The sequence below is a fragment of the Narcine bancroftii genome, chromosome 12 (genome assembly GCF_036971445.1).
Source record: "Narcine bancroftii isolate sNarBan1 chromosome 12, sNarBan1.hap1, whole genome shotgun sequence".
NCBI lineage: Eukaryota > Metazoa > Chordata > Chondrichthyes > Torpediniformes > Narcinidae > Narcine > Narcine bancroftii.
In genome coordinates this window covers 85,761,254-85,784,911 of record NC_091480.1, presented here as the reverse complement: position 1 = coordinate 85,784,911, position 23,658 = coordinate 85,761,254, and the positions used below count along the sequence as shown (strand labels likewise).

The 23,658-nt window shown below is 45.7% G+C and overlaps 2 protein-coding genes across 2 annotated transcripts in view; one reads left to right on the top strand and one right to left on the bottom strand.

Annotated features, from left to right (window-relative positions):
* The window catches only part of haus7 (HAUS augmin-like complex, subunit 7), a 35,606-nt gene extending 28,379 nt beyond the window's left edge, over nt 1-7,227 (bottom strand). Inside the window, exon 1 of the mRNA XM_069904566.1 lies at nt 7,148-7,227. Coding sequence (XP_069760667.1) covers nt 7,148-7,204 — 57 coding nt within the window. The 5' untranslated portion in view covers nt 7,205-7,227. The remainder of the gene's footprint in view (nt 1-7,147) is intronic.
* Nucleotides 7,228-13,684: 6,457 nt separating this feature from the next.
* The window catches only part of LOC138746676 (deoxyribonuclease-1-like), a 27,388-nt gene continuing 17,414 nt past the window's right edge, over nt 13,685-23,658 (top strand). Inside the window, exons 1-4 of the mRNA XM_069904966.1 lie at nt 13,685-14,118; nt 19,261-19,348; nt 19,693-19,820; nt 21,333-21,416. Coding sequence (XP_069761067.1) covers nt 13,685-14,118; nt 19,261-19,348; nt 19,693-19,820; nt 21,333-21,416 — 734 coding nt within the window. The remainder of the gene's footprint in view (nt 14,119-19,260; nt 19,349-19,692; nt 19,821-21,332; nt 21,417-23,658) is intronic.

Here is a 23,658-nt window from a genome sequence, read left to right as displayed (position 1 = left end):
CTCCATTGGCAATGTAAAAATGTTGGGACGGAATTTTTTAAATGGAAATTTCATCCCATTTTTCCCACTCGTAACCCTACACATTTTTGATGGAGCAGCTGAAGTATAAATTGACTGCAGCCACTCCATAAGAAACAGGCCTAATGAATGCAACGTTCCCCCTCCCCTCTGACAAACTCTGCAACACAGGAAGGCTGTGCAAAAGCTCCCTAAAATTGCCCGTGGAAACGGCCAAATCGGGACATCCCAGAGGTAAGTATGCCAATTTTTTTTAAGCATACTTACCAACCCATTAGCCTCCACATCCAACATATTTTCCTCAACCATTTTTCCCACCTATTACATGATCCCACCACTAGACTCACATTCCCCTCTCCTCCGCCTTCTGAAGAGACCACTCCCTTGTCAATAATTCTGAAGTTTCTATATAAAAATGCCATCTGTTGTGAGAAAAAGAACCTCAGAGCCAGGAGCAAGATGAAAATAGAGAATCTTTTCTACAAGCATGCAGTCAAAAGCTTTCAGCATACCAACATCTCTCAAAAAAATGATCAGTTGTTACATGACTGTCCATACAACACCTTATCAAGAGGTGAAATCGTCAGTTATACAAAGAGCCCATTTTCAAAGAATTCCCTTGCCCATATGGACACACTTATCATTTTCACACAAATGAGCATGCCAAAACTCAGTGGAAAATTACAGAGGAAATAAATACAACTTCAACAGCATTAAATTCAGTATGCCTATTAATCCTTCTCTTCTCATCAAGGTGAAACAAAAGTCTGCAGATGCTGTGATTGTAATAAAAACACGAAAATGCTGAAGGCTCTCTGCAGGTCATCCAGCATCCATAGGAAGCAAAGAGACATAACCAGCACTTTGTTTCTGAGCCCTTCTTCATCTTTCCTCCAGTATTTTTATATTCTTACTACAAACTCCACTAGTTTGGGTCTAGATACCAGATAACACCCCACCAGTTCAGGACTTCAAACTGATTTACATTCAATTATTCTGTACTTCAGACAAAATTACATAAAACAAAATCAAGATTTGAGCCCAAATTATGGATGACTAATTCAAGACAACACCAGATTGATTCTACTAATTCAGGATTTGAAATCAGATTAAACTCGACTAATACACAATTTAAAATCAGATTACACTCCACCAATTCAGGATTTGAGACCATGAATTTGGGGGTTTGAAATAACATCATATTCTCTTCTACTGATGGAGTTGTGATATCTGGTTACAGTCCATTCATAGGGATTTAGCTGGTGGCTACTGCCCATTAATTTGGGACATCAAACGACACTAGATTATACCTGTATTCATTATTGTGGCAACTTGGCACCAAACTCCACGAGAAATTACTGCAATCCATCCCAACTAAACTACTTGCAATGGTACTCATCCATTTCCCTGCAATGTGGGGTATTGGTAAGGTTGTGGCTGGAATACCATATATGGTTTTAGGAACTTAGCCAGTCATTTAACATCCATGCGTCATTTAACATCCATGCAAAGAAACTGTCAACATTTCAGGTCAAGACACTATTTTGAGGAAGAGGCAACATAAAAAAAGGTGGAAAATGCTGAAATGGGACTAACAGATAAATGGAACAAATGAAAGTGAGCGGCAGAGTGGGGAGACATGCACGGGTGAAGAAGGGTGAAAGTAAAGCAGGTGCTGAAATGGACTGGACAAATGAAAGGTTGGAAATTATGGGAATGGACTGGACAAATGAAAGGTTGGAAATTATGGGAACCAAGGAGTTAAGTAATCATGGAAAAGTACAAAGAATATTAGAGTAGAACAAAATGGATGAACTACATTAGTAGGAATGAGGAGTCATAAGGGTACATGGGAGGTGTTGATTAGAACAGAAGATTATGGCCCAGACGAGAACAAAGAAATAATTAAAATATCTGGGGTGTGGATTGACTTCTGATCAAAACAACAAGATGTTCTGGCTTTGGGGATTAAGATAGGAGGTTTACACCATAGATAATTGTAGAGCAGGAAATTGCTTGAGATAAATCTTATGCAAGGAGTCTATCAAAGAAAGCCAACTCTTGGTCAATGTAACAATGTTGATCTATATAAACAGAAGAGACTGGACAGTAGGGAGTCAGTCTTGGGAAATAGTTCACCGAGAAGGTGACCTATGAACTAACGAATGAACCAGAGCTCTGTTAAGCTTTATTTTTGTGCTATGTAATAAACTGATTGTGAAACCGAATACCTTCTCCTATCACTTCATTCAATGAGCACGCTGGACTCAGCCGACACATAGACCAAATTGAGGATAGGGTAAAGCCAGAGTCCGACAAAATGAAAGATGGAAGTAAATCACAAAACTCCGTAGACACCTTGGTTGAAGTAAAAACACAAAGTGCTGGAGAAACTCAGCGGGTCCAAAAGTGACCTTTATGTAGCAAAGGTAAAAATACAGAACCAACATTTCGGGCTTGAGCCCTTTATCAAAGTATGAGAAAATGCCGTCAGGCTTCCAAACAAAAAGGTAGAGGGGGGTGGCAAAGGCAGCAGATGATAGGTGGATGAGGGGAGGGAGGGATGACTGGGTGGGTAAAGGGGAGAACTGGAAAGACAGGAAAGGGGGAGAGGAAAGAGAAGGCAATCAAGTTTAGCAGAAAGCTAAATGTTTAGCAGAAAGAAATGTTAATGCTATTTGGCTGGAGAGTGCCCAGAAGGAGGATAAGGTATTGTTCCTCCAATCAGGGTGAGATAATACAAAAGGCCAAGGTCATACATGTGAGTCTGGAGTGTGACTCAGAATTGAAATGGTTAGCTAGGTCGGTGTGGCTGCAGACAGAGAGGAGGTGCTGAGTGAAGTAATCTCCCAATCTGTGACCAGTCTCTCTGATGGAGAGAAGGCCAAAAAGGGAGCAATGGAATGCAGTAAATGAGTCCTGTGGATATACAAGTAAAGTGTTGCTTCACTTGAGAGGTCTGTTTGGGGCCCTGGACCATGGTGAGGGAGCTGTGGGTGCAAGTGTTGCATCTCCTGCAGCCACAGAGAAAGGTGCCGGGGTGGGGGGGGGGGGGGGGGGGGGTGGGGGGGGGGTGGGCAGAAGGGTGGCAATAGGTGGGGAGTGATGAGTGCACAAGGGACTCACTGAGGGAACAGACTCTACAGAAGGCTGAGAGGGGAGAGGGAAAAAGGAGTCTGTAAATGGGATCCTGTAGTAAGTGTTGAAAATTCTGTCAAATAATGTGTTGGATGCAAAGGCTAATAGGTGAGGATGATGCTGCATCTGGAGGCAGAGTGGGCCAGGGCAGATGTGCGGGAAATGGAGGAGATGCGGGAAATGGAGGAGATGCGGGAAATGGAGGAGATGCGGGAAATGGAGGAGATGCGGGAAATGGAGGAGATGCGGGAAATGGAGGAGATGCGGGAAATGGAGGAGATGCGGGAAATGGAGGAGATGCGGGAAATGGAGGAGATGCGGGAAATGGAGGAGATGCGGGAAATGGAGGAGATGCGGGAAATGGAGGAGATGCGGGAAATGGAGGAGATGCGGGAAATGGAGGAGATGCGGGAAATGGAGGAGATGCGGGAAATGGAGGAGATGCGGGAAATGGAGGAGATGCGGGAAATGGAGGAGATGCGGAGATGCGGGAAATGGAGGAGATGCGGGAAATGGAGGAGATGCGGGAAATGGAGGAGATGCGGGAAATGGAGGAGATGGAGGTAAGGGCTGAGTTGATGTTTGTGGAGGGGACCTCTCCTTCCCTCTCAGGGAGAGAGGACCTCTCCTTCCCTCTCAGGGAGAGAGGACCTCTCCTTCCCTCTCAGGGAGAGAGGACCTCTCCTTCCCTCTCAGGGAGAGAGGACCTCTCCTTCCCTCTCAGGGAGAGAGGACCTCTCCTTCCCTCTCAGGGAGAGAGGACCTCTCCTTCCCTCTCCCGGAAGAGGGGAGAGGGGAAAATACCTGAAATTGGAAAATTCAATGTTAATAATGTTTTAGATTTTAGTACCTAATGACAATTGCTAGATGATAATCTAAGCAATGGAGGCAGTCCAGAAGCAATAGAGGTAATTCCTGGAATGAGAAGCCTATGCCGACAGGTTAAAAAATTGAATCTCCATTCTCTGGAGTGTCAAAAAAAATAAAGGATATTCATTCAAAGGGACATTGTCACAAGAATACATTTAAATGTACAAACACAATGCTAGAGAAAGTGTACTTTATATACAAGAGGCAAAGATTCCATTACTATCACATAATAATACTACATTTAGAATGTAACATACAAGAAATTCTTTAACTTTTATCGACCAAAAGGCAGAGAGAATCGCCACTTTGACCAGCAACCCCTCACAGAAACCTGCAACACCTGGTTGTTCCTAGGCAGTCTCCCTCCTCCCCCCCCAAAGTACTGACCAGCCCTGTGCCCTGCTTAGCTTAGGCATATTCAGGTTATTAGGCAAATATAAAGATACATAACCAATGTTTTGGGCTTGAGTAGGTAAAGGAGCATCGGAGAAATTTCTCAAAGGATTTCATGCTCAGCATGTTGTTGATGCAAAAACGTCAGAGCTATTTTATGGGGATGTGTACAACTTTTAAAGGATGGGGAGAACAGTTTCCCCATAGTCCTGTAAAAGCATAACACTGGAGAGACTCAGCAGGTCAATGCCTTTTATATGGCAAAGACGATTCGGCCTTGAGCCCTTCAACCACAGTGTCTGCACACTTTCGTGTGTTACTTCCATAGCCCTGAGGTTGGTGACAGAGCGGGCAGGATCAACTGGACAGGGGGATGGGGGGGGGAAGGAAGGGGGGGGAAGGAAGGGGGGGGAAGGAAGGGGGGGGAAGGAAAGGGGGGGAAGGAAAGGGGGGGAAGGAAAGGGGGGGAAGGAAAGGGGGGGGAAGGAAGGGGGGGAAGAAAGGAGTGGAGGGGAGGAGGGAATGGGGGGGTCGGGGGAGGAAGGGGGGGAAGGAAGGGGGGGAAGGAAGGGGGGGAAGGAAGGGGGGGAAGGAAGGGGGGGAAGGAAGGGGGGGAAGGAAGGGGGGGAAGGAAGGGGGGGAAGGAAGGGGGGGAAGGAAGGGGGGGAAGGAAGGGGGGGAAGGAAGGGGGGGAAGGAAGGGGGGGAAGGAAGGGGGGGAAGGAAGGGGGGGAAGGAAGGGGGGGAAGGAAGGGGGGGAAGGAAGGGGGGGAAGGAAGGGGGGGAAGGAAGGGGGGAAGGAAGGGGGGGAAGGAAGGGGGGGAAGGAAGGGGGGGAAGGAAGGGGGGGAAGGAAGGGGGGGAAGGAAGGGGGGGAAGGAAGGGGGGGAAGGAAGGGGGGGAAGGAAGGGGGGAAGGAAGGGGGGGAAGGAAGGGGGGGAAGGAAGGGGGGGAAGGAAGGGGGGGAAGGAAGGAGTGGAGGGGAGGGAATGGGGGAGGGGGGATGGAGGGGGGTGGGGGGATGGAGGGGGGGTGGGGGGATGGAGGGGGGTGGGGGGATGGAGGGGGGTGGGGGGATGGAGGGGGGTGGGGGGATGGAGGGGGGTGGGGGGATGGAGGGGGGTGGGGGGATGGAGGGGGGTGGGGGGATGGAGGGGGGTGGGGGGATGGAGGGGGGTGGGGGGATGGAGGGGGGTGGGGGGATGGAGGGGGGTGGGGGATGGAGGGGGGTGGGGGGGATGGAGGGGGGTGGGGGGGATGGGGGGGATGGAGGGGGGTGGGGGGGATGGGGGGGATGGAGGGGGGTGGGGGGGATGGAGGGGGGTGGGGGGGATGGAGGGGATGGAGGGGGTGGGGGGGATGGAGGGGGTGGGGGGATGGAGGGGGGGGTGGGGGGATGGAGGGGGGGGTGGGGGGATGGAGGGGGGGTGGGGGGATGGAGGGGGGGGTGGGGGGATGGAGGGGGGGTGGGGGGATGGAGGGGGGGTGGGGGGATGGAGGGGGGTGGGGGGATGGAGGGGGGGTGGGGGGATGGAGGGGGGGGTGGGGGGATGGAGGGGGGGGTGGGGGGATGGAGGGGGGGGTGGGGGGATGGAGGGGGGGTGGGGGGATGGAGGGGGGGTGGGGGGATGGAGGGGGGGTGGGGGGATGGAGGGGGGTGGGGGGATGGAGGGGGGTGGGGGGGATGGGGGGGATGGAGGGGGGTGGGGGGATGGAGGGGGGTGGGGGGGATGGAGGGGATGGAGGGGGTGGGGGGGATGGAGGGGGTGGGGGGATGGAGGGGGGGGTGGGGGGATGGAGGGGGGGGTGGGGGGATGGAGGGGGGGGTGGGGGGATGGAGGGGGGGGTGGGGGGATGGAGGGGGGTGGGGGGGATGGGGGGGATGGAGGGGGGTGGGGGGGATGGAGGGGGGTGGGGGGGATGGAGGGGATGGAGGGGGTGGGGGGGATGGAGGGGGTGGGGGGATGGAGGGGGGGGGTGGGGGGATGGAGGGGGGGGTGGGGGGATGGAGGGGGGGGTGGGGGGATGGAGGGGGGGGTGGGGGGATGGAGGGGGGGGTGGGGGGATGGAGGGGGGGGTGGGGGGATGGAGGGGGGGTGGGGGGATGGAGGGGGGGTGGGGGGATGGAGGGGGGTGGGGGGATGGAGGGGGGTGGGGGGATGGAGGGGGGGTGGGGGGATGGAGGGGGGGTGGGGGGATGGAGGGGGGGTGGGGGGATGGAGGGGGGGTGGGGGGATGGAGGGGGGGTGGGGGGATGGAGGGGGGGTGGGGGGATGGAGGGGGGGGTGGGGGGATGGAGGGGGGGTGGGGGGATGAAGGGGGGGGTGGGGGGATGAAGGGGGGGTGGGGGGATGGAGGGGGGGTGGGGGGATGGAGGGGGGGTGGGGGGATGGAGGGGGGGGGTGGGGGGATGGAGGGGGGGGTGGGGGGATGGAGGGGGGGGGTGGGGGGATGGAGGGGGGGGTGGGGGGATGGAGGGGGGGTGGGGGGATGGAGGGGGGGTGGGGGGATGGAGGGGGGGGTGGGGGGATGGAGGGGGGGGTGGGGGGATGGAGGGGGGGTGGGGGGAGGCCTGGTTGCTCCCCTCTCCGGTACCCAGTCCGGCTGCTGCATTTCCTCGGCACGACCCACAACCGCGAACCGAGGCCATCGACTTCCCCGCCCGATTAACACCGATGCTTCTCTCCCCTCCCCCCTCCCCCCTCTCCCCTCTCCCCCCTCCCCCCTCACCATCAGTCTCTGCAACACCCGGAATCCCATCCATTTCTCACTCAAACCCGCCGCCATTCCGAACAGCTACAATTACACGCCGCCGCTGACCAAGTCACCCAACCATTGGCTGGGGCGTCTGTCAATCACACCATCCATTTGCTGATTGGTCTGAACGTCTTTCAATCCAGACGCACCGCAGATTCATTGGGCGGGCTCAGTTATGATTTCGCGCATGCGCCTTCTCCTTTTGATGGCTCCCTGCCATCAATGTGGACTCTTGGCATTATATTGGATTACCCAGTGCCCCAAATCGGGATAAAATGGCATTGTTGAGGGATGTTGCAAACAATAAACTCAAATTCTGCCAGGGAGTATGGCCCAGTTACAGAAAAAAAAGGCAAAAAGAATGAGAGAGCAATAATGAGAGGGATTCAGTGGTGAGGGAGGTTGATGCTTCTCCAGTCATTGATGTGGCCTTTGACATGATATGTTTCTCCTTGGAACCAAAGTGAAGGATTTCATTGAAAAGCTAACAGCAGCCAGAACCTGAAACAGGTCCACGTTGATGTGGAAGATAAAGGTAACGGGAGTATTGGAAGTACTGATTGCAGCTCCTTCTCGTCAGGTTAATGTGAACTATTTTGTAATTGTAAGAATACACCCTTCTCACTGTAGTAAATGCACCACTGTGGGGTGCAGGTGTATGTGAACAGTTTCTTGAGATGGAGGAAGGCATCAGTAAGTAAAGTCTTGTTAGGCATCTCTAAGTTATTTAAGAAGCCTCCTAAGTAACACAGAGAGATCACATGGTGGCAGTGGTACAAGGGAACAAGAATAAAGCCATACATTTGGTTGTAAGTCACTGAAGTTGGTTGTTTTTCCAAACTCTTTTGTGTAGTCTTCCAAAGGTGCTATTTGCCTTGGTGAGTCTGTTGTCTATCTCGTTGTCGATCCTTGCATCCGATGAAATGGTGCAGCCGGCATAGGTAAATTGGTTGACCGATTTGAGTTTTGTGTGCCCGATGGAGATGTGGGGGGGGGCTGGTAGTCATGGTGGGGACCTGGCTGATGGAAAATCTTCGTCCGTGAAGCCAAGCCAAAGAAGAAAGAAAGTCAATGAAATATGAAGGGAAAGAAGAGAGAGAAAAACTACTGAAAAAATGGCTGGAGCCACAGCAGTACACAGTGAGGCTGAAGACATTGTTGAAGCATTTAAAAGGTTTCAGCAGAAGTCCAATTTGGCATTCAAAGGCTATTTTAAAAATGCAACAGCAGAGGAGAAGGTCAGTTATATACTTGTCTGGACAGGGGAGCAATGCCTTGACTTATTTAATTGCTGGGAGCTTACAGAGGGGGAGAAAAATGATCCAGAGCAAATATTGACAAAGTTTGCTTCTCACCTTGAACCCAGCTCTAATCATAGAATTAAGCGCTATGAATTTCAAGGCTTTATGCAAGAGACTGATGAGACTGTTAATAACTTCCTCATTAGAATAAAAATTGTTGCTGCAAAATGCAGATTTAAGGATATAGAGGAAAGATTAGTTCATCAACTAATATGGGGGAGTGCCCATCCCGAAATGCAGAAGTCTCTTATGGGGAAGGATAGCTTGAAGCTGGCTGAAGCTATAGACACACCCAGAGCCTTCGAAGCCTCGAGGTCAAAAATGAACTCCCTATCTATGCAGACCCACCCACAGCAAAGAGAAGGAAGGGTTGATGCTATAAAGAATACAATCAGAAAAGTGCAAAGCCCCCAAGACCTGCAGGAAGTGCGGCAGACCACACCCCTTCGATGACTGAAACAAATGCCCCTCATACAATTCTGAATGTAGAGCCCGTGGTAAAGCAAACCACTGGGTGAAGATGTACAAGTCTGGAATACCAGGAAGAAAAAAGACAAGATCATCAACCACATAAAGGAAAACAACAATGAGGACTCTGACACCCATATACTGGCTATGGAATCCATACACCTTCATGAAATGTCGAGTGAGATGAAAGAAAGAAGTGAGTTGCACACAAGGATCCAAATACAGAAGACAATCCAGAACAAGCCTATGATATTTAACCTAAAGTTGAACGTGGATACTGGATCATAAAGCATCGTCCTTCCATCAGACTCTACCACCAGATGTTCCCAGAGAACGTAATAAAAGGGTATCCAAAAGATGCATTGGAAAAAACAAATGTCAAATGGTAGACCCATGATCAAGCAGGTAGGGAGAGCCAAGATCAATGGCTACCATAAGAGAAAGATCATCCTCTGTACATTCTACATGGTAGATGCAGATGGACCAGCAATTCTAGGTCTGGATAGCTGCCAGGAGTTGAAGTTGATAGGTCAATTATGAAATCTAGATGAAGAAGATGCCCAAACCCACAGCAAAAAGAAGAATGATTTCCACAGAAGTATTTGCCAGGCCATGGCACACAATGGGAGCAGACTTGTTCACTGAGAATAAAGAGTTGCATTTAATAGTAGCCTGTTACTACTCTTCCATTCGTCAAAAGGGTGAAAGACCTGAGAGCGTCAACTATAACCTCAAAAATGAGAGTGCTCCTTGCTGAACAAGGAATACCCAAGCAAGTAATATGTGACACTGGCACACAGTTCACGTCACAAGAATTTAGAAAGCTGGCTGCAGAGTATGGGTTTGTTACCACGACCCATCATCTCCTGAGATGGTGGAAGTCATCAGTAAGTAAAATCTCTTTTGTTATTTGAATCTTGCATCTCCAAGACCCAGTTGCATAGCAGTTAGAAAAGGTCTGACTTGGTCAACCCTCTTGGAATCCAATCCAGAACCAGCAATAGGAGGTGCAGAGTCCACAACCTGCACACTGTCAATTCTTTTAGGTGGCCGACCTCATCGTTGTGGAGGTGGCACTGCAACCAGGAGTTCAAGGTCTAGATGTGCTGATTTGAAACTTTATTTAAGATTTTATAACATGAATAAAATAGAGGATTACATTTAAAAAGAATAAAAGTGAGATAATAAAATTACAGTACCACATCGGTAAACTAAATAAACTAACCCCCCCCCCCAATAATTATTACACAACATTAATAACCTAACTTAGAATTAGTCTAACCACCCCCAAAATAAAGAGTGAAGCGTTAATAAAGTGAACAATATTATATATAAGAAGAAAAAAAGCCCACTTACAAAAAAAAAGATAAAACATAACAAGTAAAGATACTAACAAAAAAAAGTTATCAATACTAAAATATCACACTTAAAAACGTATTTAAAGCAAACTTAAATGCATATATTTAACAAACGGAGTCCACTATAACCTATAAAAAGACATCCTATCCTGAATTGAAAAAGATATCCTTTCCATGGTCAAACAGGATTTCATCTCCAAATGCCACCTATCTAAAGTTAATATATTTCTGTCTTTCCAAGTAAGTGCTATACATTTCTTGGCCACAGCTAAAGCTAAATAGATAAAGGAGATCTGATAATCCTTTAAACCTAAATCAATTAGTGATTGCATATTCCCTAATAAAAATATATCAGGGTCTAATACAAGACAGATATTATATAAACTATTAAGTATAGATTGAATACCTTTCCAAAACTGTTGCAATCGATCACAAAGCCAGACAGTGTGCAAAAAAGTATTAGCCGTCTGGTCACAACGAAAACAGCAATCCGACTTACTAAGGCCAAACTTTTTTAGTTTCTCCGGTGTTAAATATAACTGATGTATAAAATTATAAGTAATCATCGCTAATCTAGCATTAATCAATTTCCGAATACTATTCTGGCAAATTTCCATCCAGGCTTCTTCAGCTAGATGTGCTGACTTGAGACAGTCAATGTAAAAAGTCTCTTCACGACAGCCAATGTTGAGAATGCAGATTGTTCCATTATGGTGCACCAGCTTGTAGGGTCCTTTGTATAGTCGCTGCAGGGTGGTCTGTTGCGTGCCTCAGCAAACAAAAACATACTCGCTCTGTTGTAGGTCCTTGGACATGAAAGAGGGTGCTGTTCCATGGTGGGACGTTGGGACTGGGGCAAGTGTTCCAAGCTGCTCCTGCAGAAACTCACCAGAAACTGTGAGCGGGGTGCCGTAAACCAGTTCTGCTAATGATGCAGCCAGGTTCTCCTTGGGTGTTGTGCAGATGCCAAATAGCACCCAGGAGAGTTTGTCTACCCAGTCTGATCTTCAGAGGCATGCCATCAGGGCTGACTTTAAGTGCCTGTGGAAAGGTTCCACCAGGCCGTTGGACTGTGGATGATAAGGAGTCGTTCGGTGGACCTGGGTTCCGAGGAGTTGTGCCAGTGCAGACCACAAAGCTGATGTGAACTGCACACTCCTGTCTGAAGTGACGTGGCTGGGAGTCCAAACTGTGCCAACCAGGTGGTAATCAGGGCTTTGACGCATGTCTGCATGGCCTTGGTGATTGGGACAGCTTCTGGCTACTTCATGAATCGGTCCACCAGGTTTCTTGCTCCTCTCAAATCCGGTAGTGGACTGATCGTGTCCACGTGGACATGTTCAAACCTCCTATGTGTCAGCTGGAAGAGTTGCAGTGGGGCCTTCGTGTGCCTCTGGTTTAAATGTGCGTGCATGTCCTGGCTCAGTGCCCAACTGCTTGAGCAGGCCGTGCCACAAGAACCTATCTGCAGTCAGCCAGATGGTCACGTGGATGGAAGGGCGAGATAAATAGTGTAAGGCATCGAAGATCGGCGCCTCCAAGTCTTCAGGGCTGTGGTTGCCGGTGGACATGTCGAAAGGAGTTTGTTACCATCAGGCTCAATAGGCATGTCTTCGAGGCAGTGTCCTGAGACTGCAGTTCGGCATCTCACTCTCCAGTCATTGCACCTCAGCTAACGCTGCATAATCCCTCCCGGAGACAGAGTGCACTGATTGGACAGAGGTGCATGACAAGCGCTGCATAATCCCTCCCGGAGACAGAGTGCACTGATTGGACAGAGGTGCATGACAAGCATGTTGGCCACCACGTTCTTCCCAGAGATGTGAATGATTGTGGTAAACTCCAAAATGTATGACAGGTGATGTTGTTGGTGGGCTGACCACGGGTCAGACACTTTGACAAACGTGAAAGTGAGGAGCTTGTGGTTTGTGAAGACCGTGAACTCCCTCCTTTCCAGAAAGTATCTGATGTGCAGGCCAGAAGCTCCCTGTCTAAAGCCCTGCTCTTAAGTTCTGGGGTTCATAGGTGCGGCTGAAGAAACTGAGCAGCTTCCACTGGCCTTCGATGAGCTGGGTGAGCATGCTGCCAACTGCTGCATTGGAGGCATCCACAGTGAGGTCAATGGGGATGTTGACCCTGGGGTGGACCAGAAGCGTGGTGTTTGCTAATGTGCCTTGGCTTGTTTGAAAGCCACTGTCGCCTCCTCTGTCCAGGTAGCCTCTTTGACCTTGAAGGACATCAAGCCAAAATGGGGTCCAGGTTGATGAGGGCAGGAAACAGTTGTAAAAGTTAACCATCCCAACCAATTCCTGCAGGCCTTTAACAGTACTGGGGCTGGCGATTTGGCAGATGACTTCAACTTTTGCCGGCAGAGGAACACCTCCTTGGCAGTTGATCTGGTGTCCCAAGAAGTCGATGGTGAGTAGACTGAACTGGCTCTTGGCATGGTTGATATCCAGGCCATAGTCGCTTAGGCAGCGGCAGATCAGGCATAGATGTGCTAGATGTTTCCTGGCGGGAGCGGTTGGTGATAAGTATGTCATCCAGGGAGATAAACAGAAAGTCTAGATCTCGCCCTACTGCATCCATCAGGCACTGGAACATCTGCACCACGTTTTGAGTCTGAACGACATCCTGAGGAACTTGAACAGGCCAAAGGGGGTAATGAGGCTGTCTTTGGGTTCATCATTCAGTTGGACTGAGATCTGATGATACCATCAGACAAGGTCAGTCTTCGAAAAGACGTGTGCCCCATACAGGTTGGCCATAAAGTCCTGGATATGTGATACCGGATAGTGATCGGATGTGGTGGCATCGTTCAAACTCCTATTGTCGCCGCTCGGTCTCCACCCTCCCACGGACTTGGACGCCATATGGAGTGGGGAGGCCCATGGGTTGTCAGAATGCCACACAATCTCCTCCATTTTCTTGCATTACTCTTTCGACTGATGTCGATTTGGTACGCGGCTATCACCAAATCCCAGTCCACCTGGATGACATTGGGAAGACAGCTATCATCACCACCTTTGGACTTTTTAAATTCCTCCGCAAGCCTTTTGGTCTCAAGACTGCGGCGCAAACCTTTCAGCGCTTGATGGACGCAGTAGACGGACTTGGACTTTGTGTTCATCTACCTGGATGACATACTCATCGCAAGCAAGGAGCACGAGGAACACAAGGACCATCTCCGCAGACTTTTCACCCGCCTGAAAGAGTTCAGACTCACAGTCAACGTGGCAAACTACCAATTCAGGAAAGACTCCGTGCAGTTCTTGGGCCACACTATCACCACGAATGGGGCAGTACCATCGGCAGAGAAAGTCGCAGCCATGCGCCAGTGTGCCTGCCCCGACACACACAAAGGGCTCGAGGAATTCACTAGGATGGTCAACTTCTACAACAGGTTCATCCTGGGGCCGGCCCGCATCATGAGACCACTGTTCGCCATGATATCAGCCAAAAGCAAGATCCTAGCGTGGACAGAGGAGGTCAACGCAGAGTTCACCGCGTCGAAGAATGCCCTGGACAATGCCACCTTGCTGGTTCATCCCAGATCCAATATACTCACAGAGCTCACTGTAGACGCATCAGCAACAGCCATTGGGGGCATCCTTGTGCATTCTGTCGAAGGTCAATGGAGGCCACTGGCCTTTTTCAGCCATCACCTCCATCCCCTCAAATTTAAATACAGTGTGTTCGACAGGAATCTCCTGGCACTCTACCTGGCTATCAGGCACTTTCGGTATTTCCTGGAGGGCAGGCTGTTCACGGACAACAAGCCCCTCACCCACGCCTTTGCCATGGCCAAAGACCCTTGGTCAGCGCACCAACAATGCCACCTATCCTATGTTCACCACCGCCATCTGGCACCTCGCCGGCAAGGACACCTCAACTGATTCCTGCGCCAGGGCACTATTCACGCATTGGATCGCGAGCTTAGGGGTACCAATGGAGGGGCGCAGTTTACGTTAGCACTGTGGACACAGCTCGGAACGCTTCTGGGCATCAAGCTGTACCACACCATCGCTTATCACCCCCAGGCCAACAGACTCGTAGAAAGTTTCCACTGCCACATGAAGTCAGTCCTCATAGCCTGTTTAAATGGCCCCAATTTGGTGGGCATGCTCCCCTGGGTCCCACTAGGCATCAGGATGGCACCCAAAGAGGATTTATAGACATCTTCACTGGAATTGGTGTACGACGCCCCGCTAACCCTGCCAAGCGAATTCTTCCCACCATCCCGAGATTCAGGCACTGAGGGGAAGGCATCATTACAAGACATATGGGAAGGTTGGCCTCGTTTGCACCCACCCTCGTACCATGGATACCAGCTGGCATCCATCCCCAAAGACTTGTCAATCACATACTTTGTATTCATCTGCCATAGCCTGCATTCCGCCCCCCGTACAAGGTCCTGCGCAACTCTGGCAAAACTTTCACACTGGACATTGGGGGTAGGGAAGAACTGTTTGCAGTAGACAGGCTGAAACCGGCATATCTAGACCTCAGCCAGCAGATGGTACCAGTGCAGCCCAAGCGCCAGGGCGACTGCCTAAGGGCACGACCCCACAGCGCCCAAGGGCAGCAGGACACTAGAGCCATTTGTGCGGTGGGGGGATGAGTTTGTCACAGCTGTGGCTGCTAAGCAGCCGGGTCAAGATAGCGCTGCCAGGTTTTGCTTCCCTCGTGGGCAGAGAGGCCGTGCATACGCACTCAGTCACCGCCAGCACAGGGGCGGGACTTGACGGCTGCCTTACATGGCGCAGTGCGAGCTTTTAAAAATAAACCATTGGAAACTAAACTGATTCCAGCGTGCATTCTGTTCTCGTTTCCACCACTATTTCTCATCAGTTTAGAGTCCACAATATTCATGCAGACTGAAGTCACATTTGGCCCAGACGAGGTAAAGATGGCATGTTTCCTTTGCTAATGCCTTTTAGAAAACAAGATCAGTGTTTATAACTTTCCAGTTTTATTGAATTAAATTTAATTTGCAGGATATACTTCATTAATTCCTTTAAACTCTTGAGATTATTCTAGGTATCTGAATTTTTAATCCAGTAATTTAACTACTGTAGTAAAACCCCTTACATCCGGCACTTATGTGGTTTGGTATGTGTCAGAGAAGTGAATTTTGTGGATGCTTAAGATTACATGTTGTATGACTGGTGAACTAACACCAGGTGCACCAATTTTAAACTTCCGTACTTTTTACCTATTTATTTTCCACAATTTATTTTTTGCTAGTTGTTTGAGACTACTGGTTGTTTGAATTGTGGACAACGGGTTTTACTGTATATTGCAGTGCCTTCTGTGAAGTTATATAATTTATAGATAATTTTCAGAAATATTCATTGAATCAAATTCTGTGTGTGATTGATATATTCCTTTTCTGGTGTTGACTACCCTGTTCTCTACCTTTACAAATTTCTATTGCACCTGGTACAATAGGACTTCTATTGTATTGCACTCTTCTTTGATCCCTGAAATGCATGTACATAGACACTTTAGCCTTATATTGCAGTTTCAAATTAATACAGTAGGCAGAAGCTGAGAATTTCCTCAAAGTTCATTGTCATAGCTTTGAGGGAAATGCACTGAAACCTTTGGCTCTATTTAATTCACAACCAAAGAAATTACCAGCTATAACCTTTCTCATGTTTTTTCCTCTCAACCCTACCCAGGGTCTTCAAGTAAATCTGATTCATTTGCTTCAGTGACTTACAAAGGTTTTTTTAAAATATATTTCTACCACTCCCTTCGTCTGTTTCCCAGAACCTGCCCTTTCTCCTATATTGCAGTCTATTCCACAGATCCCTCTGACTGGCTTTGTCGCACGCTTTTAGGAGAATAATAAGTTTCCTCCTTCTTTGCTTGCGCACCTTTTCTCTTTCCAAACACAATTGTAAATGGTCTATTTGACGGTGTAAACTCAATAATTAAATGTCAATAGCAAGATGGTATCAGTGATTGCCTGGTCCACAACTCCCCACGATTGTGGCTGAGCAGTAGGGGTACAATAGGGCAGCAGAGGTTTGGACCCTATGGAATTATAGACCTACCAGAATATGGTCATTCCGTTAAAATAGTTTATTCCACAGCCTACATGCCTAAATGATTCAACAGTGTGCTGCCTGGGGTGCTCCAGAATATGCTGATCACAGCATCAATGATTCCTGCCTTCAGAACTACGTTTTCTGATTGAACGTGAAATTGACCTTGATTGTGAGGCTTTTAAGGATAAATAAATCTCTAAATCCTTGCCATTTGAACCAGAAGATGATGAGCAACATACAGTAAAATCCATGCTATTGAATTCAAGCAACTGGCACAAAAAAAAAGTGGGGGAAAAAAAAGTAAAAAAAAAAGTTTAAAAAATAAGTAGGTAAAAAGTATGGAAATTGGTGCACCTGGTGTTAGTTCACCAATCACGTAACAAGCATCTCAGGCAACTGGAAAATTCACTTGTGGCATCTACCACTCCCCATAGGTGCCGGATACTGAGGGTTTTACTGAATATTTGAAGAGTGCATGAGCCTAAGGATGTCAACATTTTCTACTTTAATACGTTAACATAAAGTGACAGGGCAAAGCAAGCCTATCCGGTTCTACAAATCCATAAAACAATTATAGTGGTTTTTTTTTGTGAAGAGGATAATTTTTTATCAGGAAAGCAATTAGAGAAGATATTCCCATTCCAATCCTATATGTATTTACATAATACTGTGACTGTTCATGAACACAGATGTTCAATCTCAGGATGTTGAGCTCAAAAGCAGGTGAGTTTAATACAAAAGTTCCCACGGTCTAAAGAGAGGAATCAATAATGCTTATCAAGTCAACACATATATTCGCAGCTGCAAAACACAACCTATAGTCTAATTTCTTTGAAGTGCATTATTCTGGGACTGAATTTAACCCACAGGTACAGTGCATCTAAGTTTTACAATATTACTTTTCTAAGGTTACTCCTAGATTCAAATGTAGAAATGCTATTATTGCCAATCTGTTTGTAAGGTCTTGTACGGTTCCTCATGATGTTTTCACTGTACAGGGAGAACAGGTCTGTTGATAGAACAAAACCGTGTCTGACACTTCTCTATTGACTGATATTCACCAAGCTTGTATGGTTGCAGTAGAGATTCATGATTATTCTTAGATCTTTTCCATCGATATTAATATCTTTAAACATTTTCCTCCTGACTTGCTGTTTCACTGTGTCAAAGGCTTTTCTGTAGTAGTGAAACAGAAGAATAGGTCTTGTACTTCTATTGACCTTTCGATAATATTCCTGAGAATATAAGTGGTGTTTGATGTTCCCTTCCCTTTGACAAAGCCTCCCTGTTCTTCACTGATTTCTGATTTAATTTTGTTTCTTATTCTGAGCAGAATGATTTCTCAGTAGAGTTTATGTGGGGAGACTCATTAAACTAATTGTTCTGTGTTGTCCACACTCTGTTGCACCTGGTTTCTTTGGCAGTACAATGAATACTGTCTTTAAAGGATCTTCTTGTACATTGCCACTGTTATATATTCTATTCGATATGATTGCAAATTTCTCTGCCACAAGATCTTCTAACGCTTCACACCGTTCAACTGGAATGTTACCTGATCCTAATGATTTTCCCTTTCGTATTTTCTTCATAGCAGGTTTCACTATTTCTTTCATTATTGCTGGCCCTCTGTCATTGATGTCCTCTCGGTCTTTGTCTTCGTATAGATCTCTGATGTATTCTTACTATCTTTGCATTATTTTTCCTTTTTCCATAATTGTAGAGCCATCTTTTGTTTTTATACATCCTGTTGTTACTGATCCGTGACCTTTTTAATTTTGTCGTGTATACATTTACTGTTGTTGGACTTCTGCAATTTTTGCACCAACTTCTCCAGTTCTTTTTTTAAAACTAATTAATTTATCTTAGTTTTTCTTTCATGCTAAGTTCTCTGGTATTTCTGCCAGGATTTTTGTTAAATCTCTCTGCCATTTTTATTTCTCTTTAAAATTTCTATTCTCTCCATCTGTATAGGAAGAGCTGAAAGTTTGTTGACAAGTTCATTGCCAAAGAAACAAGTAGAGAGGGAAAAAATTGGCCTTTTTAACACTTCTTAACACAGCTAGTTGTCAATTAAACAACATAACCTCTGAATTAAAGACACTCGGAGAAACAAGTGTTTCTTTCCAGCAATTTGGTTACACATAAAAGGGTTTCATTGTCTTGACCCGGAAAATAATCCTTAAAATGTCTCATAAGCGGGACACTGGAGAAACTCAACGGATCAAGCAGCATTTGTGATGGCAGAAGGTGTAAATCACCATTCAAGTTGAGACTCTGCCTTGAGACTGAGAGGGAAGAATAAAAATTGTCTTCAAAAGTATCTCTCATTTATCTTTTGAAGATCCTTGCAATGGAAATGGAAGATCTAAGTTTAGAATTAAATATTATTTCTAAAAAGAAATTGTACATAGTTCAAAAGAACTTCTGAACCCGAAAGGTAGCCCACAAGGCAAAGCTGCTTTGGATTATAAACAGGTTTCAGGCCCAGACATGAAGTCCTATCAATGAAATGGTAATCACTAAGTGTTTTGTAACTGTTTTTCAATATCTCTGAGTAGTGGGAGTTTATAAAATGTTCATGTTTATTAAAATATTTACATAAGACTTATTAAATTGATCAAATCACCTAAAAATTATATCAAATGAAGGTAACAGGTGAGTTATATTAGGAATATATTATATTAGGAATACTGCATATTTTGATCTGTCAACTGTTTCCAGCAAGTTTTATTTTTACTTCAGATTTGCAACATCTTGGAGCGTTTTTCTTTCTGAATTAAACTTTCCCACAAATTTTTTTAAGCATTTATTTCAATTAATTTTCCATTTCTCTTTTAATCCAAAATTCAGACCATGGATTTTCGTGTGATACTGATTGTGATTGGTTGCTTTCTGCACGGTAGTCAGGGGCTTAAGATTGCAGCGTTTAACATCCAGAGATTTGGTCAGTCAAAAGTTGATAATCATGTAACTCTCGACATACTTATCCAGGTAAGTTTCATGTTTGATTGTCTCATTACACCTGGCACAGTGAGACCATGTTGTTTGGCAAGCAGTGCAGCAAATCCACTCGAACAAGTATACAGCGTTGCAAAGTAGAAGATAAAGATAATATTACATTATGTTGCAAGGTTAGCATGAGATCATTCAAGACTGTGAGGAAGAAACTGTATTTGAATCCATTAGTGCACAACTTCACACTCTTGAACTATTTCCCGCGGAGAGGTCAGTGGAGTGGAATAGGTTCTTCAGTATGTAGGCAGCGGGAAGAGTCGATGGAATTGATGGAGCGGAGGAAGGTTTGAAGCATAATTTAAGTGCACATTTTGTGACAGAAGCACATCGAGCAAGCACTTAATTTAGTTCTTTCTCAGATTTTACAAAGGTATGATCTCATCACCGTTGAAGAAGTCATGGATGCCGATAACTCAGCAGTCACAGATCTTGTGAAAGAACTGAATCTGTAAGTCAAGATAAAATGTATCTAGTTTTAACTCAGTGTCATTCTAGAGTAATACAGGATGAGGTTTGGATGAACAATGAGCTGTGCTGATTTTGTGACATTTGGAAGATTTTCACTGTCAAGTCATACTTTTATTAGTGCCTCATAATTCACCCACTCAAATCTCTTGAGAAGAAATTATTGTGAGTGGGATTTCAGTTCTGGGAGTCAATGCCAAGAGCTGAAAACTTGGATGCTTAAATCTCGGTAGACTTTCCGAAAAATGTAATTGCTTTGTGCAACCCAAAATAGTATTTCCTGGATTCAGATTTCTTGTCAGAGTGCGTACATGACATCACATACAACCCTGAGATTCCTTTCTCCTGCGGTCGCGGCAGAATGACCATTAATTGGTAGTGCAAAAAAACTGTACACAGTGTATACATGTAAACAAAGAAAGAACTGTAAACAAATAATGAATGTAAACCAATACAGAGAGAACAAAAGAAGAGTCCTTAAATGGTCTCAAGTTGAGTTTGTCACTGATGAGTCTGATGGTAGAGGGGTAGCAACTGTTCCTGAACCTGGAGAAACAACTGTTTCCAGATCAGTTGGAGCTTCTATGGAAATTTAACTGGGAGCATTCCGATATGAGTCACCAAGTCTTCCTGATATAATTGACTCGTGTGTGCCCTAGTTCCCTGGTCAACCCTCCTTTTGGAGAATTGCACTCAAATTTGGATCATTCTAGGACAACATGCTCTTCCAAAAGGAGTATGGTCTGAGACACCTGTCAGTAAGTCAGTTTCTTGCCTTTGATCCTTCCAACCACCTTTCCCACCTCCCAGTTGCAGAAGATGACACCAGCTCCACCAACACTCCACCCTGACACTTCACTCTGTGCTGTCTTGGTTTGCTAGTCTCACTTTTTGCCACAAACTCCCAATCATCCAACTTGTTATGCTAAACACAGTAAGGTAACCTAGCTATTGCTGTCAGGTTCCCATGCACTCCACCTATTAGCCTGTGCCATTGGCCACCTTGAACTCCTCATCCATCCTTTGAATGCTGGTGGTAGCCATATTGAGGAACTTGATTAGCACTGTGTTATGAAGGCAGTCAGCGTGCCACTTCAGTTGTGCTTGAAGTCCACAGTTCACTGTTGCATCCCACAACGAAGTCTGAATAGAATGGCCTTCTTGATGAAGTAGAATTTGAAGGCCATTTTTGAGTGAAAATGAAGTGGGAACTCTAATAATCAATCAGCCTACTCATACCAAATTACTATTTTGAAGAAAAAGTAATCCAATTAAAACCTACTGTCCCCTCTCTGATGAGGATCTCAACCACACAACTGAGTAAGATGTTAATGGAACAGTCTCACTTCAAAAGTGAAACCAAAGCTTGAATCTGTCAGATGTTGCCTCCCCCTTTAAAATTAGTTTATTTTTTGACCACAATTTAAAGATATTGCACCTTTCCATATGAAAATTTATTGGACATTTTAAATCATGAAAAATGTTTGTTTTTCAGTTCAACCAAACTAAAGTACAATTACATCATTTCCGACTATCTTGGGCGCAGTTCCTATCGAGAAAAATATGCATTTTTGTACAGGTAAGTCGCCTCTTTTTTCAGATAAATCAACAAATCCTATCATATAAATATGATTTTTTACATTTAAATTTAGGCAGACAGCAAAGTAACAGGCCCTTTCAGTCCAGAGTCCGTGCTGCCCAGTTACACCCAATTGACCTACAACCCCGGTACGTTTCTAACAGTGGGAGGAAACTCACACAGACACGGGGAGAACATACAAACTCCTTACAGTCAGTGTAGAATTTGAACTCCGGTCCCCATCGCTGGCGCTGTAATAGCATTGCGATAACCATCACACTAACCTTTCTACCCTCAAATTTCACTGTTGAAAATTTGGGTTATGTCTGCCTGGATTTATTTTTTGTATAAAAATTGTTCGATTTCTCAACTAATTCCATAAAAACATTGTATAAAGAAGTGAAAGGAAGAAACCCCACAGATTTATATACCAAATATCCTTTGACAATCTTGATAAAGACGGAAAGCAAAATTACTATAGAAAAGCGAAAGATTTGAAATTTGAATAGAAATACGGGGTTAATTTGTCACATGGGTGTATTTGGGTGGGCACGTGCTCATGGGCCGGAAGGGCCTATTACTGTGCTCTATCTCTAAATTAATTAAAATTTAAAATTAAAATGCTGGAAATACTCATCTGGTTAAGCAGCAACTGTGAAGAAGAATTCCGAGTTAAAAATAAGAATAGCTTTGCCATCCACTTGATTAGCAGCCTCACCTTACTCCACACAACCTCTTTGGAATTAGTATAGTTCAGTGTTTTTTTTTCTGTTGAAATTTTTATTTAAAGTTCAGTGTATTTTTTTGAGACATTTTAAGGTAATAGTATTATAGCTACAGTTACTCTAAATTTGCTTCCATTTCCAATCCAATTCATATTTCCAAGTCCTCACTCCATAGTATCAACACGGCTCTTGTGAATGCTCCCCTTGTTGCCGCTATAGTTATAATCAATATACAATCAGTGGATCGGTAAGATAATCTAGGAGTTCAGAAATATATTCGTTGATTTTTTTTATATTTATATATTTTTTTTAATATATATTTTTTTATATATATATGTATTCTCTTCTTTCTCATTATATATTTTTTTAGGCATTTGATAGTTGGGCAACTGCATTGACTAATTTTTCAATGAAGGAAGTTTTTAGAACCGACAATTCCAAATGCATTTTAGTTTAGAAAAGTTGATGATCGTGATGGAAAAAAAGGTGTATGAAAACATATTAAAAATATTTGTATACTATTCAGAATCTTGGCATTTCCAGCTGTAATAATGTTAAAACTAAATTATATTGTACCTTCAAAATGTTAAAGTTGACAGTTACATTTAGCTGGATTAACATCAGTCATCAACATATATTGAATTTCCCCAGAGCAACACAATTAAAGTTGTTAATTAAATACACTGGGGTGAACAGTATAAGTTGATGTTAGGCATGAAGGAACCAGATCATTATTTTTAAAAAAACTGAGATCAACTGAATGGACTGAAGCACGAAAGTCTGCAGGCATTGAGATTGCAGTAAAAGCACACAGAAATGCTGGAAGAACACAGCCGATCTCGTAGCACCCTTAGGAGGTTGTAATAGCCCTGATTGACCAAAGCTTACAAACAGAATAAATAATACACTCACTGGTTGTGACAGTACAGATTCTATCACCAATGTGTACATGTACAGATGGTCGTGTAGGATGACTGTGATTAGCTGAGAGTGTAGCGCCACCTACTGGCGGGTCTTCAAGGATTGCTCCTAGCCAGACCAGGTCATTCTGGACTGGTCGACCTACCTGTGATATGCTCCAGTCTTTTAGTTAATAAAAGCCTTGGTTTGGATCAACAAGTCTTTGGTTCTTTCGACGCACATTACACTGGTTTCTTTCAGCACACCATGAAGTCGACTTTCTTTTATTATTCACTAGACCCAACATTTCATTCCTCAACTCCCCAAACACCACCCTGCTAAACTCCTCTGAGCTTCTCATTGGCTCTCTGCCACATGGGCGATCCTGACGCTCTCACTCTCCTCCTCAATCTGAGATTCATCACCCGCTTGCTGACACTTAGCACACCTGTGCATATGCGCTATTACCCCCGAGCGTCGCATCGCTTATTTCATCAGCTTTGGCCAGCACAGCTCCCGACACGACTGCGACAGCCCCCCACCCTCCTCAGCCTCCAAGTCCTGCAAGGAGGCAACCGATTGTAACTGTCCCACTACGCAAGTGTCTTGGAAGGCTG